This window comes from Carassius carassius, chromosome 12, assembly GCF_963082965.1.
Source record: "Carassius carassius chromosome 12, fCarCar2.1, whole genome shotgun sequence".
NCBI lineage: Eukaryota > Metazoa > Chordata > Actinopteri > Cypriniformes > Cyprinidae > Carassius > Carassius carassius.
The window spans coordinates 30,614,732-30,632,904 of NC_081766.1; the positions used below are offsets into that span (position 1 = coordinate 30,614,732).

General features: G+C 35.7%; 1 protein-coding gene across 2 annotated transcripts in view; it reads left to right on the forward strand.

Moving 5' to 3' along the window:
• The first annotated feature begins 654 nt into the window (after positions 1–654).
• Positions 655–18,173, forward strand: part of LOC132155211 (low-density lipoprotein receptor-related protein 8-like) — an 86,723-nt gene continuing 69,204 nt past the window's right edge. For both annotated transcript variants that reach the window (XM_059564074.1, XM_059564075.1), the window contains exons 1-2: positions 655–777; positions 1,279–1,410. In XM_059564074.1, coding sequence (XP_059420057.1) covers positions 711–777; positions 1,279–1,410 — 199 coding nt within the window. In that variant the 5' untranslated portion in view covers positions 655–710. The remainder of the gene's footprint in view (positions 778–1,278; positions 1,411–18,173) is intronic.

Consider the following 18,173-nt stretch of genomic DNA (forward strand, 5'->3'; position numbering starts at 1 on the left):
TACTTAAAATAAATACAAAGATCTGTACTGTAAATCACTTTAGCATATATCAAATAAATAATACAATAAAATTTACACAACATTTTTTTTTCAGTGGTTAAGTTACTGGAGAATGTTTTACAAGAAAAAATATATATATATTTTTTTTTTCTTGAAAATTGTATATGTAGCCTAATTCAGTGTGGTACATGTCATTTCTTTGTAAATAGGCTAAATGTGAAATTATTAGCTATTCCTGAATGAAAATTGTTTTCTACATCAAAAATCTTTTTTTTTTGCCAAACAATCATCCTACCGCTACTCTTTAATAAATAAACTAACAAATTTAAAGTAAATATATTAAATAAAAATAAAAAATTATATATATATATATATATATATATATATAATGTATGTGTGTGTGTGTGTGTGTGTGTGTGTCTGTATATATAATTATGCCTTGTTAATTAATGGGGATTTTTTTTAAATGCTAAAATACCATATAATAAATAATAATAATAATACCATAATTATTGCATTGTTTTGACTTCATCATACCCCATTTGTTTGATCGCACACTATCCTTCAGTGCAGTCATTATTCATACTCGCTTACGTTTGATGTCGTCACTAGTTCAAATATTGCCAGTGATCTATTGAAGATTCAGTGAAGGAGCGACGCCATCCGGACGCGCTTTTGTTTGTGGATCAACACTCTGACCCGTTTCGGAAATGTGGACAGAAATTGGGAAATTAATATTTTTTCATTTTTTAGTGTCGGAATTATACTCGGCAAAAGGTTTGTCATAATTCTTTTCTTGAAATGAAATCATCCGGAGCTTTTTTTCAGTAGACTGAGTGAATGATGCTGTGTTGGTTATTTCGTGGGTGCGCGAGACTAAACACTCTTGATACCACGGGCACATTGCAGTCTTGTTTCCACATTTCTGCCCACACAGAGCACTTGTTTAAAAAGGTAGTTTAGAACACGAGTAAAATTTTAAAGGAGGATTATTTGGCAGCATTTGCATTGTTTAATGAGCATCCCTATCCGAACAAAAACATGTTCGTCTGAAACAGAACTGAGAGAAAGATAAAGATTTGTGGGGGTTTCCTTCGTTTTCTTTGTCATGGCTTCATTGGATTGCGCGTGTAGTAATAGCTGTGCCGCGTTGTGTGTTTGAATTCGCTCGGGTCAGTCATGTGTTATTGTGCAGTAGTAGATATATTGTGATGTGTGCAGGACAGATGTGTTTTATCTGTCGTGGGTGACTGTAATTCTCTTTGCCGTTGTTCACAGGTGCTGAAACAGGCGCTGACACGGAGTGCGAGGATGGACAGTTTCAGTGCAACAATAAGAGATGTATTCCCACCATATGGAGATGCGATGATGATGATGACTGCTCTGACAACAGCGATGAGGAGAACTGCCGTGAGTAGCGTTCACTCTCAATGAGAGCAGCCGTGAAACTTAATGCTTCTGATTTGACTGTTTTTGGAGCATAACTAAGAACAAAAACTGTGGAATTCAACCAGCCAGACTTTCCCAGCATTCCCTGCATTGGTCTCATTAGACGTTTAATTGCAGTACAAAACCAATCCATGCACATGAGTTCTGTACAGTAACTTTCTCACGTACTGTACTTTTAAGAGGTTTTGGTCAAGTGTGTCTTGCCTCATTGCATCTGGTTATTTTTAAGGGCTCCAAGCTGAAAACAGGTCAAAGTGAGTGCTTGTTTTCTTAAGCAATTTATGTGTCACCGAATTGAGTTGACTGTTGTGACTGCTCCTTCAATTGCTCTCAACAAAGGGCAGTCATGCAGTCTGAAGTTACTGCATTTAAGCGATGCAACATGTCCATGTGGGATCTTGTCTGTCATAATAGGGAAATGTTTTTTTCCTCCACGTTATTCATTGATCCAAGCACACAGTGTGGTGCTGTAGATCCCCCCCCAAAAAAGTTAATGTTTTATATATATATATATATAATAGTTTCTTGATCCTGATCTATAATTCCACACCTTGTTCTAACAAATATTGTCAGAGACACCGCTGACCTCTGCCATAATGGATTCCCCTGATGCTCCTGCTTCCCATCCCAACCCCCCGTTTTCCCTTTATCCTCCCCCTATACCAGCATCCCCACCCCATGTCAAATCCATCGGATTCATATGCACACAGTCTATATGTCCGCCTCTAATACATTACAAGGCCATGTGTATGTGTAGGATCATGTGATGAGTTCTTGATTCATGACCTGCCCTCTCCATAGCGCACACTGGCCAATGCAGCCATTTGATCGTGTGTCATGAAGATGAGTCATATTTGTCAGACTTATTGAGTCATGCTGAACTGTCTTTCTGCAGTATAAAATGATTAATAATCTGAGACTGAGAGTGTAAAATGAGTCATAAGTGATAAATATGATAAGCAGCACATTAGGTTTCAGCAGCTATACAGCTTCAGGACCCAGATTTTACTTTCGAGCTTGACCCATAGTTGTTTATCATATACAAAAATAAACAAAAATGTCCTTAAAATCCAACATAGTAATTTATTACTATTACTTTTGGCCCATTTTGGGGTCCTCAAGCACCACACTATGCAGCAGAGTATATTAATAGTGATATCTGCAGTAATCTACTTTATTAGGTTTTTATTAATGTAAAACTTGGTTAGAATATTTGCTTGTAAGATTGTCTGTATGTACACTACAGATTAAATTAAATGTATGCATTTAGCAGACGCTTTTATCCAAAGCGACTTACAGTGCATTCAGCCTATCAATTTTTACCTAGCATGTGTTCCCGGGGAATCGAACCCCCAACCTTGCGCTTGACAACGCAATGCGCTACCAATTGAGCTACAGGAACATTACAGATCAAAATTTGATGTCAATATTTTTTTTAATGAATTACGTTTTATTCAGGAAGAATGCATTAAATTGATCAAAAGTGCCAGTAAAGACATTTATAATGTTACAAGATACTTTTATGTCAAATAAATGCTGTTCACTGTAACTTGCCATTTACAAAAAAAAAAAAAAAAAAAAGCAGCACAACCATTTTCAACCATTTTGATTAATATGAAATGTTTTTGCTGAATAGTCAGCTTTTTAATGCAAAAGCGATATGACTAAACAGACGGATACTTGATCCTGATCCAAAATTCCACACCTTGTTCTACTAAAACTGAGCTGTGCCAATGCTGTTCATCCAACATTTTAAGCTCTTTTTTTAATTCTCTCATGATTATAATTCAAAGGACAGGAAACCAGCTAGATTAGTTCATAAAAATGCAGTTTCAAACCATACGTGTTGTTTATGTTCAAATGAGGGTTCTCTTTTTGTCAAGAGCAAAGCATTAAAATGTATTTTTAAACTGTGTAATTTTGGGACGTGATTTGGAATGAACAGTAATGACAGAGGAGGCAGGAAGTCTTCCTTCATCTCAGAGACAATCATATGTTCATGCGTTTCTGTGTTTGATACATTTCCTGCTGCTTTAGAAAAACAACATACAGGTGCATCTCAATAAATTAGAATGTTGTGGAAAAGTTCATTTATTTCAGTAATTGAATTCAAATTGTGAAACTCATGTATTAACTAAATTCAATGCACTTAGACTGAAGTAGTTTAAGTCTTTGGTTATTTTAATTGTGATTATTTTGGCTCACATTTAACAAAAACTCACCAATTCACTATGTCAACAAACTAGAATACTTCATAAGAACAATAAAACATTTTTTTTTTTTGTGAATTGTTGGCCTTCTGGAAAGTATGTTCATTTACTCTACATGTACTCAATACTGCCTCAATTCGGCGTGGCATGGAGGTGATCAGTTTGTGGCACTGCTGAGGTGGTATGGAAGCCCAGGTTTCTATGACAGGTCTGGTGAGTTTGCTGGCCAGTCAAGCACACCAACACCATGGTCATTTAACCAACTTTTGGTGCTTTTGGCAGTGTGGGCAGGTGCCAAATCCTGCTAGAGAATTAAATAAGCATCTTTAAAAAGCTGGTCAGCAGAAGAAAGCATGAAGTGCTCCAAAATTTATTGGTAAACGGGTGCAGCCAGTGACTCAAAAGACACAATGGACCAACGCCAGCAGATGACATTGCACCACAAATCATCACAGACTGTGGAAACTTAATACTGGACTTCAAGCAACTTGGGCTATGAGCTTCTCCACCCCACCTCCAGAATCTAGGACCTTGGTTTCCAAATGAAATAAAAAACTTGCTCTCATCTGAAAAGAGGACTTTGGGCCACTGGGCAACAGTCCAGTTCTTCTTCTCCTTAGCCCAGGTAAGATGCCTCTGACGTTGTCTGTGGTTCAGAAAATTCCTCGACATGTCTGTGTGTGGTGGCTCTTGATGCCTTGACCTCAGCCTCAGTTCATTCCTTGTGAAGTTCACTCAAATTCTTGAATTGATTTTGCTTGACAATCCTCATAACGCTGTGGTTCTCTCGGTTGATTGTGCATCTTTTCTTCCACACTTTTTCCTTCCACTCAACTTTCTGTTAACATGCTTGGATACAGCACTCTGTGAACAGCCAGTGTCTTTGGCAATGAATGTTTGTGGCTTACCCTGTGAAGGGTGTCAGTGATTGTCTTCTGGACAACTGTCAGATCAGCAGTCTTCCCCATGATTGTGTAGCCTAGTGAACCAAACTGAGAGACCTTTTTGAAGGCTCAGGAAACCTTTGCAGGTGTTTTGAGTTGATTAGCTGATTGGCATGTCACCATATTCTAATGTGTTGACATAGTGAATTGGTTGGTTTTTGTTAAATGTGAGCCAAAATCATCACAATTAAAAGAACCAAAGATTCAAATACTTCAGTCTGTGTGTATTGAATGTATTTAATACACAAGTTTAACAATTTGAGTTGAATTACTGAAATAAATGAACTTTTCCATGACATTCTAATTTATTGAGATGCACCTGTATTTCCAAACGATACTGGATGTAAAATTTAAAGGCTTTATTTCAAGAGCACTGAATGGCTGTTTCCAACATGTCCACAGGAAGGCTTACAAATAAAGTCTAACGATACTACTTTGTACCAAATAGCGTATGGCAGGTGATACTGAAATGCGACCCTTTCACTATCACCATAGCATCGCAACCCCATGTGGTCTTTACATAGCTGAAGCGCGAGTCTGTGGGCACCTCAAGATACTTTTCCCTCCGTCTGTCCTAAAATTATTTTGTATTTGGCTCGAGTGTGAGTTTGTGTAGACTCCCACTCAATGCTGGAAAACCACTTTGGCCACCACAGAGAGAGACCTGTAGGTATCAGCAGAATAAAAGAGCAAAACCAGAGGAGAGTAAGATGAAAGATTTGATGTTTGGAAAAGAATGAAAAGGAATAAGAAACAGAAGTAATTCAAAACAGAGCGGAGCGAGAAATAACCCGCAGCACTGAACAGCAATCTTTAGAGCTGGACTCTGTGCAACAGGATGTTATTGAAAAGAAAGCATCTCTGGAAGATTTCTGTAGCAGATTGTGAAGAGCAAAGATCCTAATAATGATAAAAGGCTCATGGTGTGTCTGCATTCTCGATATAGAGTTAAGAAGATGTTCACATAACTAAACCTATCTCCTGAATTTGTATATAAAAAAAAAGAAAGTGCATTACAAATATGACTGTACAGTTATATTATACATTACTTATGCACAGATTTTGTAGCATTTAATATTTTTGGCTTGAAGAAGCTCAACTAGTCATTTTTCTTGAGAGTTTCTTGCACTTTATGTAGTTCCATTTACAGAGGTGGAAAGTAACGAATTACATTTACTCGCGTTACTGTAATTGAGTAGCTTTTTTGTGTACTAATACTTTTTAAAGTAATTTTTTTAATCTGTAATTTTACTTTTACTTAAGTATATTTTGTTTGAAGTATTGTACTTCGCTACATTTTAAAACACATGAATTACTGAGTAAAAAAAAAAAAAAATAGCTCCCTGGAAACTACGTCAGTAAATAATGGGCAGGAGGGCAAACTGGCGCTAAAATCACAAGAAAGATGCAGATGGACAAAACAGGCGTTAGTGGTGCAGACACCGCTGAAAACGAAACCCCGTCATATTCTGAAGTTGAACTCGAAGGAAATGAAGTGAGCCCCTGGCCATATGTATGCTCTATTATGCAGTGTAAGCTGTACTTGCCTAGGAAGACCAAACTAGCAGCTTATAAAATCTCGACAAGACATCAACCCTTCGCAAGAATGTAGAGGTAAGCTAAATAATTGCATCGTTGCATTGCTGGTTAAAATGAAGCTTTGACATTTTAGCAAGAGGTTTTGCACAAATTAGCCAAAAAGACAGTGGTGAGGAGTGTGCTATTTTTGTTTTAATGATGTGCGCGCACATTTATAGTGCGTTCTTTCACTGTGTGATTCAGTCTCCTAAAATCCATTTAGAATGATCACAAAATTGAAGATATAGGGGCAGAAAATTTACATATTTATATAATTTCATATATTAAATCAAAATCACACAAAGAATGCCATCTTTTCCTCCAAAAATCATCATGAATATATACATACATATATATAACAGTTCAGTAAACAAGTTAATTAAGAGACTTGCGTTTTAGACATCATATTGCCTTTTTTAGCTCTATTTCTACAACAGAAAATAATTCCAAACACAGCCACCAAAGCACAGTTTTGCGTCCCTGAGCAACGTGACTGTTTCGTTCCTGAATGAATCAACCGTTTAAATGATTCGGTTCAATCGCAATGACTCACTTATTAACAGTGACTTGCTGACACATACAGGCCATTTTAATTTCACATTTAAAGTATCTTTTGATTTTTTTAAATAATTAATTTCTTATCATTTCAAATGAGTATTCAAAATTTTATGTCTTGTATATCAAAACATTATTCATGCATTTGTAACTGCAGGTTAAATGCATTCTTGTCCTGCACTAAACAGTGTAATACATCTAAATGCCACTTCCAATGAATCTTCTGCATTTCCTCTGCATTAAAAGATGAGTTTGTTGATACTGATTTGCCTGGTAACAGCCCAAATGTTTTATTATTCTAAATAACTGATTCCTTTAATTAAAAACAACTAGTTTGAGATTAATAGACCTATCCCAGGGCTGTCAGACTCAGTTCCTGGAGGGCCGTAGCCCTGCAGAGTTTAGTTCTAACCCTGCTCCAGCACACATATCATGTAGTTTTCAAATAAACCTAAATGATAATATTAGCTGGATCAGGTGTGTTTAATTAGGGTTATATCTAAACTGTGCAGGACTGTGTCCCTCCAGGAACTGAGTTTGACACCCTTGGCCTGTCCCATTTTTGACTCCCTCCCACTGTTAAAATGTAACTAAGTAATTTTTACTCTGAGTAAATTTTAAATGAGCTACTTTTTACTTTTACTTGAGTAGATTTTTAGACTGGTACTTTTACTTGTACTTAAGTAAAATTTCATTAATGTAATGGTACTTTTACTTGAGTAGAATATTTTTGTACTCTTTCCACCTCTGTCCATTTACATACGTATTTTCCAGCCTCATGCTGCTCCTTAGAACTCAAGTTAACCTGAAATCACAGTTTCACTTTCTAAGTGCATGTTCCTGGTTGATTTCACAGAACGCAGTGCACATTAGTAAATGGTCTACTATTAAAACCCTTAAAATGTTTTACAACTTACATTTGGCATTAGTGTGATGCACAGTCCACAGTGTCATTCTTATAACTGTAACAGTGATTAATTACCAAGCCCCTAACAAGCATTGCACTACCTTTAATAATGCAAAATAATTTATTTAGATTTTTAAAAATGATTACAAAACTGTATTTGAACTGAAAAAAAAGTCTCCACAGTAATGAGAATTCATGAAAAATATTAAAGAAAGCAAACACCAGATGCACTTAATAGTGAAATTAAATAATGCAATGAAATTTAGGGGTGAAAAGATTTAAACAGTCTTGAAAATATCATCACAACAAAAAACAAATATATGTTACATATTTCCACCCCCTCCTTCCAAATACAAAGACAGAAAAATCTATGATGTTTCTTTTACCCCAGTTTGATTCCTACAGGACCTCACTGTAAAGTCACTGACTTCACTGAGTGAGCAGTCTCAGATTTGACATAATTCTTTTAATTTTAATACCTGTGCATCAGGCATTTGTGGGGTTAGTGTTCTTATCCTTACAGCAGATTATAAGTCCCCTCCTGTGTGATCCGGGTTCATGAGTCAGCGCCTCGATGTGGCTATTAGGAACTCAGCGGTTCAAATCCACCCATCTGGGATTAGTTAGGGTGATGCTGCGGGAAAATTAGTGCATGATGAGTAGGAGATCTTAACATCGACATCAAGAAATAGCACAGAATCAGCTCACACCGATTTACCTGATGCAGAACAAATATCTGTTTCATATATGCAGTTGTTTGTTCTTGAATATCTCTATTCTTTCAGAAGACTGAAAATGTGTTATGCTAATATTCTTAGAGGTCAAACTGGATATTCATCTTAGTTTCTCATATATCAGTCAAAAATCTGTTAAACACTTTTTAAAGTAACACTGAGCTACACCACTGCACTCTTAAAAATAAATGTGTTTTATTGGCATTGACAGTTCAATAAAGAACCTTTTAAGATCCAGTTTTTCAATTCCCCAAAAAGTTCTTTATCTTGAAAAAAAAAGAAGTTTCTTTTAAGAACTGCTCACTGAAAGGTTCCCAAAATGGCTCTCCTTCTGAAACCAATTTATTTTGAAGAGTGTTAATGAAGTTTCTAGGTTTGGTAACTGCGAAATACAAGTCAAAGTTCAGCTGAAAGGAGGCAGTCACACTGCCTGCATCATTTATCCATCAATGTGATAATGCTCGCCTATCGTGTTCACAAGTGTTTCACGAGATTGGGTGAGACTGTTGAAACAGACAGACTAATTGCAAAGTAAACAGCTCACCCACTCAGATATCATCACTGTCAGTCATATCTGAATGAAATTGATCTTGAAATGATGATCTGTGAGTGAGCAACTCTGCTCTGTTAAATTAAAGCTGCACCTCTGTACCCGCGGCTATCATGACACCTGTAGTGTTTACAGCGGAGTTATTGACTTATGGTCCAAAAATAAAGAGTCTGTTAAAAATCTATCTACCCACTAGCCAAATTCAGGTTATAATATGGCTCTTAAAAAACGAAAACGAAAAAGCATATTTTTAGGATTTTTCATATTTATTTATTTTTTACTCTGTGATTATTATTTTCTGGACAATTAAGCAACTGTAATTCCCAAAGTCTCATTACTATACTTCATCTGGACATTTTACTTTTTATTATCATTTTATATTAATCTCATGATTCTCATTATTGCAAACTACTTCTTCGTCTGTATCACAGTAAAGTCAATTTATTTGTATTGTGCTTTTCATGATACAAATTTCACACATCAAAACAGCTTTGCAGAAAATCATGATGTTAATGTTTATAATATCTTAATATTTTCATGCCTTATAATTGTATTTAGCAGTTTAGAGCTGAGCTATGGTTACATTATGCAGCAAAATAATAATCAGGCAGTTGAGATTTGCTATATAAATTACCTTATACTTTTAATATATCACAACTAAAAATGGCTAATCAATGTTTTTTTTTTTTTTTTTTTTATACTAAATTAGCATAAGTCTAAGGCAGTCCAATAAATATTAATATGATGTCTGTATATATATATATATATATATATATATATATATTAGACAGAGAGAGAGAGAGAGTCAAATCAAAATGTATTCAGACACATTTTCAAACATTTCACATTATCAAAGTTTATTCACTATAGTTTTGAAAATGGTAATAAAATATGACAAGAACTCAGAGTTAAACTGTGTCAGAACAAATTCATCTTGATAATCTCAGATAACACTTACGCAAAACATGGTCAGGTAAAAGTGTATGAGTAATTTTTGGTTCCATATTTTTATACATTTTACTGTTAGTCCACTGTATGAAGAATTGTTGGGTATATTATGTCACAATTTACTTTATTTTGCTGTCCTCACTTAAATTAACCATTGTGTTTTGCACCCTCTAGTAAAAAAAAAATCTAAAATTATATATGGTGTCTGAATAATTATTTGTGTGTGTGTGTGTGTGTGCTCTTGTTTTTGTGACATATCAGGACACAACTCTGTATGAAATACATGGGTATGACACAGGTATTACAAAGAGAGTGTGACTTATGAGGACATAACCCATGTCCCCATTTTTCAAAACGCTTATAAATCATACAGAATGAGTTTTTTTGAGAAAGTAAAAATGCACAAAGTTTCCTGTGAGGGTTAGGGTTAGGCCATAGAATATACAGTTTGTACAGTATAAAAACCATTACGCCTATGGGATGAACACACTTTTCACAAAAACAAACGTGTGTGTGGGTGTATTTCTAATGAAAGTAATGAGGAATGTTTTTTCTTTCTTTCTTATGATATTGTATTGAAATACATTCTGGTTTTGTGAAAGTTACGAGGGCTTTGTTGGGGCCAGTGCTCATCTGAATTGTCTCACAGGTTATGATTATAGCGTTTATGCTGTATTTTCCTGCGCACATGTAATTGCAAAAAATTTGCAATGATTATTCTCTGATCCGTGTTATTAACTTACAGTATGCCACCCTAGATCAATAACACATCTTTATGACCGAGAGCTCTGGAACGCACAGATCAGTATAGAAATGCAGAACGGTTGCGATTTCAGCACCACTGACTACCATCTGTGTTATTTCTCTGCTTTCATACAAAAATGGAAATTTATCTCAGAATCCCCTTATTATCTTCTGACATTGATTTTTCTCTCTTAAAATCCATTCCAATCCATTACTGATATGTTGAAAATGAGATAAAACTGCCAAAAAAACCTAGAAAAAATGTAATATCTCTGCTGACTGAATTTTAAATTGCTTTTGAGATCAAGAAAAGTCGAACAGTCCTCCACAACACAGCAGACTTCAAATACCCACTCCAGTCTTTTACGAAAGCACAATTTCTGGTGGCTCAGTCTTTCATCCACTTGCTATTTGTTAACTACTGTGCTTAAGAGGAATCCATAATATTGATCTGCTAAAATGCTCTTTCTGTGTCATATTATCAAAGAGATGCAACCGGTTTCTGGCTATGAATTGGTACACGCCTCTTCTTGCTGGAGACATTTTTGCTTTCAGTGTGGACAGACATATTACTTCTCACTGAAAACCTACTTATCCCATACGGTTTGGCCACGGTGTAACAAGTAATGTTGTTTCAACAAGTCAATGTTGTTGTTCACAGGTGTCGCTAATAACAATGGTTTCTGAATTCTACATAAATCCCCTTAAAGGGATAGTTCACCCAAATAGCAAAATTATGTCATTAATAACTTACCCTCATGTCGTTCCAAACCCGTAAGACCTCTGTTTATCTTTGGAACACACTTTAAGATATTTTAGATTTAGTCCGAGAGCTTTCTGTCCCTCCATTGAAGCTGTGTGTACGGTCTACTGTCCATGTCCAGAAAGGTAAGAAAAACATGATCAAAGTAGTCCATGTGACATCAGAGGGTCGGTTAGAATTTGTTGAATCATCGAAAATACATTTTGGTCCAAAAATAGCATAAACTACGACTTTATTCAGCATTGTCTTCTCCTCTGTGTCTGTTGTGAGAGAGAGTTCAAAACACTGCAGTTTAGTGATATCCGGTTCGCGAACGAATCATTCGATGTAACCGGATCTTTTTCAACCAGTTCACCAAATCGAACTGAATCGTTTTAAATGGTTCACATCTCTAATACGCATTAATCCACAAATGACTTAAGCTGTTAACTTTTTTTAATTTGGCTGACACTCCCTCTGAGTTCAAACAAACCAATATCCAAGAGTAATTCATGTACTCAAACAGTACACTGACTGAACTGCTGTGAAGAGAGAACTGAAGATGAACACAGAGCCGAGCCAGATAATGAACAAAAGATTGAATCCTCTGATTTTTCCTCTGATGTTGCTAGTTACAGCAAAGTAAGCAATAAGTATAAATATTTATTGCCTGGGTGCTTCAATGGCTGCATTTAACAATTGTTCGGATAAAGTCTTCAGTTCAGTAATACTGAGGCAGGAAATCGATTGTAGCTACAGTGAAGTGTAATGAATTTGGACCCGTCCCAGTGCAGTTATAGCACTTCATTCGGCCTACTACTGCACTACTGCACATCCATGCAACCATAAAAAATGCCTTAAAATCCTAATAACGAATGTCCTTCACTTCCTTTACACCGACTAGTCACTGCGTAGTCTATTGTGTATTTTTGCACATCCCTAGTTCAATAAACTAGAGAAAACCCTCTTTAAATAGCATAAATGACTATTTTGATGACAGTAGAAGGTTTTTTTTTTTTTTACAGTGCTTTACGTAAATGTGTATTTTATTATAACCTCCCTTGAGAGACCATTAGAGAAGCGGCAGCAGAAGAAAATTACCACTGAGAGTATTAAAGTACACTTATTATCAAATCTTAATAGTACTATAATAGTAGATATATATCTCCAATGCTATTTTACAAGCACAAATACACACAAGTAAAATAAACCAAATGTGTAAGTAACTATCAGCATCTGTGATACTAATATATTGATTTTGCATTGTTGATCGTTTTGCATTGTTGAGGATAAAAGTAAGAGGGATTCTAGGGATTAGATGTGAAGGCATGTCATGGGTTTCAATTCTGATATGTGTAGTATGTCCAATCGAGTGATAGAGACATTTTATGTTTTTAGGATTACACACATAAACATGATTGGGGACAGGCTGTTCTCTGGAGTGGGTATTCAAAGCTCCAGGTATTTCATTTTGTCCCTAAGCCCTAATTCTGGATCAGACTCCTTTTCAAATCCTTTAGTATTATACATGTGAGGAAGAGGAAATGAGACAGAGACAGAGACAGAGAGAGAGAGAGAGAGACAGAGAGAGAGAGAGAGAGAGAGAGGGAGAGGGAGAGAGGGAGAGAGGGGGAGGGGGAGGGGGAGGGAGAGGGAGAGAGAGGGAGAGAGAGAGAGAGAGAGAGAGAGAGAGAGAGAGAGAGAGAGAGGAAGGACAGAGGACAGACTCTGCTCGCACTGCATTCTGGGAGTGCCGGAGACCGAGCTGCACTTCCTCACAGAATGCCCCAAATACCAACACATCAGAGACCAATATTACCCCAAAATGAATAAGATATTTCCCCAATTTAACACCTGTAATCCAACCCAAAAACTTAGATTCATCCTTGGCGAAGAAGCCAAATGCTCCAATTTAGCAGCAAGATTTGTAGCATCTCTCCACATCCTAAGGGACGAGCAGAGCACACACACACACACACACACACACACACACACACACACACACACACACACACACACACACACACACTCACAGCCTAACACACCCAATCACACACACACTCACTCACAGCCTAACACCCCATCAGACCTACACACATGTATATAATGTTAAATTCCAAGTTCAGTGTTAGTTTATTTTAGTTTTTGTGTTTTATGTACATGATTTCGGCATTATAATCCTTCTTATTTTATTTATTAATCTTATAATATTATGTTTTATTTTATTTTATTTAACTATTATTAAAATGTTTGGTGTACTTAATGTTCAAAATCAATTTCTATGTTGTTTTTTGATGCTTTGGCAATACAAAATGTATTGTTTTGTCATGCCAATAAAGCTTTCTGAATTGAATTCAATTCAATTGAATTGAGAGAGAGAGAGAGAGAGAGAGAGAGAGAGAGAGGCGCTCTCTCTGGAAGTTAATTGTAGTCTCAGTTATTGCTTTGCCATTAATCTTAGCCTGGATTTAGATGAACGGTGCTCACAATTTTTTTTTAATTATATATAAATACATATATATATATATATATATATATATATATATATATATATATATATTTGATCATGTCCTCAAATTGAAACCTTGATTAATCAATGAAATAGAGTGCTTGATTTTAAAATATATCACAATGATACTCAGTTAATCTTGAGTAATTTTTGGTAGACAACTGTTGCTTCATTAATCTTAAAATAATCTGTAGATTGTCTACACTGACTAATTGATTCCTGGAGATTTAAATTAGAAAATCACTAGGATAGTGATGTGATGCGATAAAAGGAAAAACACAGAACACACAAATATTAGCTCAACAAACCTGTTAGTAAAAAAATTGGCCTATTGTTTGGTCCTAGCAGCCTGCGTGAGACTTGCATGTATAATCCTGTATGTTGTCTGTCTGTTGGGTTACTTATCTGATTGCTAATCCTCAAAATAATGGCAGGTTACCTGATTAAAAAGATTACTCAATCAATTATCAAAAAGAATCATCAGTTCAATCAGTTACGAAGATTTAACGCAAAAGTTACTCAGATATCAATATAGTTGTCAGGTTACATGTTTGCCACTGGTTGCACTGGTCCTCAGTTTACTTGCTTTACAATCTGTATAATGTGGATTATTCAATTAATCGATAAACTTGTCAGCTCAATTATCAGGATGTATCACAAAAAGTTACTTGATTAAACACCAGAATTTATCGGCAGATTACTCGCTTCTCACTAGGTTCTTGAATAATTAACTTAATTGACTTTTTTGATTACTCGTTTGCCACAGGTTCGTCAATTAACCATTACAGCAGTTATCATGTTTTTCCTGTGACAAACCGCTGCCACAATAGTCCTGTATTGCTGATGTTTCCGTTTTAATTCATTTTTGTCTTTTATCCAGAATATTCACTTGGTAACTATATTAAGAAATGTCTGATATTCTGCTTTTCAAATATGTGTAAGTAAATTTATTTTGTCTATAAACACCTTTATAATGAGCATGTTAGTTAAGGAAGGGGTACCACCATGTTAGTTTGCATTTAAACTTAGATAATCAAACCTGTCAAATCGAAAGCCATGCCCGTACAGAATAGAGACAACTTTATAGTTACCTACACAATGTGCATCTGATGTGAATAAAACACGTTGTCAGAATGATAGAAATGAAAGATTAAGTATGATGCCTTCATGTATTATAGTATTATAGTAAATATGAGATACTTATTTGGAAATTTAACACGAACAGCCTCTCAAGTCGTATTTTGTAATGGGGGAACTCTGAGATAATTTCGATACCAGAGTTTCCGAGTTAGACAGGCCATAAACTTTAAACATGACAGAGGAAAGAAATATAGGAGTAGTACTGATAAGTTTATTTCCCCCACAACATCTACATTGTTTTCTCTTTGGCATCTTCAGCAAGCTGGATATCCAGATGCTACATTTTATTATAAAATATAGGTGCTATATTTTATTACAAATCTGTTGGATATTGATTAAATATTTCCTATACAGTAGGCTTTAATATGATTTCCCCAATAAATGGGAAAGAATGAACTCAAACTCATAACTGCATTAATTTAAATACAGGTATTTATTTTCTGGAATCTGATTATATGATCCAGATTACATGTAATCATTTACTACCCAACACTGGATGCACTGAACGTTTTACACGTCAGGGACAAGCCTAGAGTGATCATTGCCTTATGATTGTACGTGTGAAAGGGTTAATGATCAAAATTGTTAGCCGACTGGTGGTTTAGCAAGATATGCAAATATTACTTACTTACCAGACTGTATGTCACTGAACGTGCATTTTATTGTCAAAAGAATCATCAGATTTTGCAATTACCATCTCTACTCTGAAAAAGATCTGTGGTTTGCATCAGATGCACTTGGATTCTCAGGGGCTCTTTTTGATTTCTGCTCTAATGAAACAGGGATTTGCGAGTGTTTGCTAACAATAGAGCAGGAGAGTGGAGTGTCAGAAGAGGCGCAGGGGGGATGTCTGAACTATAGAAGCTCTTCTCACTCGACACTGATGCCCTGACACAAGCCTGCAATCCTGCCTAATACGATTTAATTCCTCAAATGCACACTATTTCATTTCAGGGATGATATTTACCAATGAAATTGCTTGGGCTGAATTTGAATGGAAGACTCAGAAAAAGGCTGTTACACACACACACACACACACTATTTTTGTTTGGTGGATGTTTACTCGGAACTACTCAGGTTCACAGCAGGTTAGGTAGTCTGTACAGAGGCCTATTTTTAGGCCTGTGTTGGTTCATCTCAGGCTTTGTCTTTTAAATAACTCTAGAACACACATTGATGGAAGACTCCCAAGGTTTTTTTCTCCATTTTGTCACCGATGGAGTTTCGGTTCCTTGCCGCTGTCTTCTCTGGTTTGCTTAGTTGGGGTCACTTCATCTACAGCGATATCGTTGACTTGCAAATAAATGCACAGACACTATTTAACTGAACAGAGATGACATCACTGAATTCAATGATGAACTGCCTTTAACTGTCATTTTGCATTATTGACACACTCTTTTCCTAATGAATGTTGTTCAGTTGCTTTGACGCAATGTATTTTGTTTAAAGCGCTATATAAATAAAGGTGACTTGACTTGACTATAGCATGCAAACCACAACTTCTAATGGACCTTAGTTTGGGTGGATATCATATTAAAGAGATAGTTCACCCAAAAATTAAAATTCTGTCATCATTTACTTACCCTCAAGTTGTTTCTTCTGTTGAACACAAAAGAAGATATTTTGAAAAATGTTGGCAACCAAACAGTCGCTGGAAGCCAAAAGGAAAAGAAGAAGAAAAAAAGTAGGTGGCCACCAGCAACTGTATCTTATATGTTTTATTGTGTCAAACAGAAAAAAGAAATTCATACAGGTTTGGAACAACATGAGGGTGAGTAAATGAAGAAAAATTGTTTGGATGAACTATACTGTACCTTTAAATTTGAAAACAAGGCTGTAAGGGGAAAAATGTCAGGCCTTTTACATTTCTGCTAAAAACGAATTAAAAGTCAGTAAAACTGATTAAATAGATGTTTAAATAAACTCTGATTTATTGTTTTTGGACACTTAATTGCATGTATTATAGTTTGAATTTATATTAAATGGAGTTTTTTGACCCACTTAAGTAGGTCTTAAGTACATCTTTATATGTAGTTTCAGCATTACTTCTACTGTAAAAGTATTGTTAAAGTGTACTGTTGAATTAACTGACAAGCATTGATGGTAAACTAAAATATACTTTAATGTTATTTTTATTCAAATGGATCACATGTATCTAAATAAATAGCTCCTTTCACACAGTAATACCAGTAAATTGCCGTAAAATTGCCGTAAAATTACCGGAATGACTTTACCGGTAAATTCAGAAATGCACTGTTCACACAGTCAACGACATTCCGTCTTTTTTGCGGAAAAGCACCATTCACACATCCATTCCAAAATACCGGTAAATTCTGTGACGTAATTAACCTCTAAATAGCTGCGCTTGAATTTGTAAACATGAAGGGGTATATCCGGGCAGTATTTTTGTTGATTTTACATTTTTGTTTCAAATTTAGCATTCATGCAACTGCTTTTGTTACAGACACATCGTAATAGACGACTACAAACCAAAATACTGAACTATAGGAGATAAAATGTTGTCTGTTGTCGCTAGCATCCGAAGGCAGCTACCTGCAGCTTAAAAAAGTTGTTGTCTCAGTCAGTGTCTGTTGACTCACTCGATGTGCTTCATCAAACGCGTCCTCGGAGATGCTAGTTTGGGGTTCCTCTGAATTCAAGCCACTGTTTAGAGCAGTGGTTCTCAACCTTTTTTTTTTTTCACTGGGCCGCACTATGTCCAAGTGATAGTATCACGGGCCGCACACATATCATTTCATATTATGTCACCGATACAAACCAACCAGCTTTATAATAGACTATTATAGCCTAAATATTATGATATCTAATCGATTACATTCATTGAAATAAACACCTAATGCTTTCAGGAGCTGGCCAATTTAGTGAAATTTGGCTTGAAAGGAGCAATAGCACAATGAAGTTGCGATCGTAAATTTTCGACATTGCAGAAAAGGTGCGTTTACAAATGAAGCATATGTTGATACAAATTATATTAAATAGTCTATGGTTGTGCCGTCAGCACAGCTTAACAGTTCTGCACTCACATGCTTTTAAAATGAGTTCAAAAGATGGCGCAAAGCACCGGCAAAAGTAATTACCATGAATGTGACAGGGGGGGATAGTAAAAAGATATTTGAATTATTTACTAATAAACTAGTGTTTT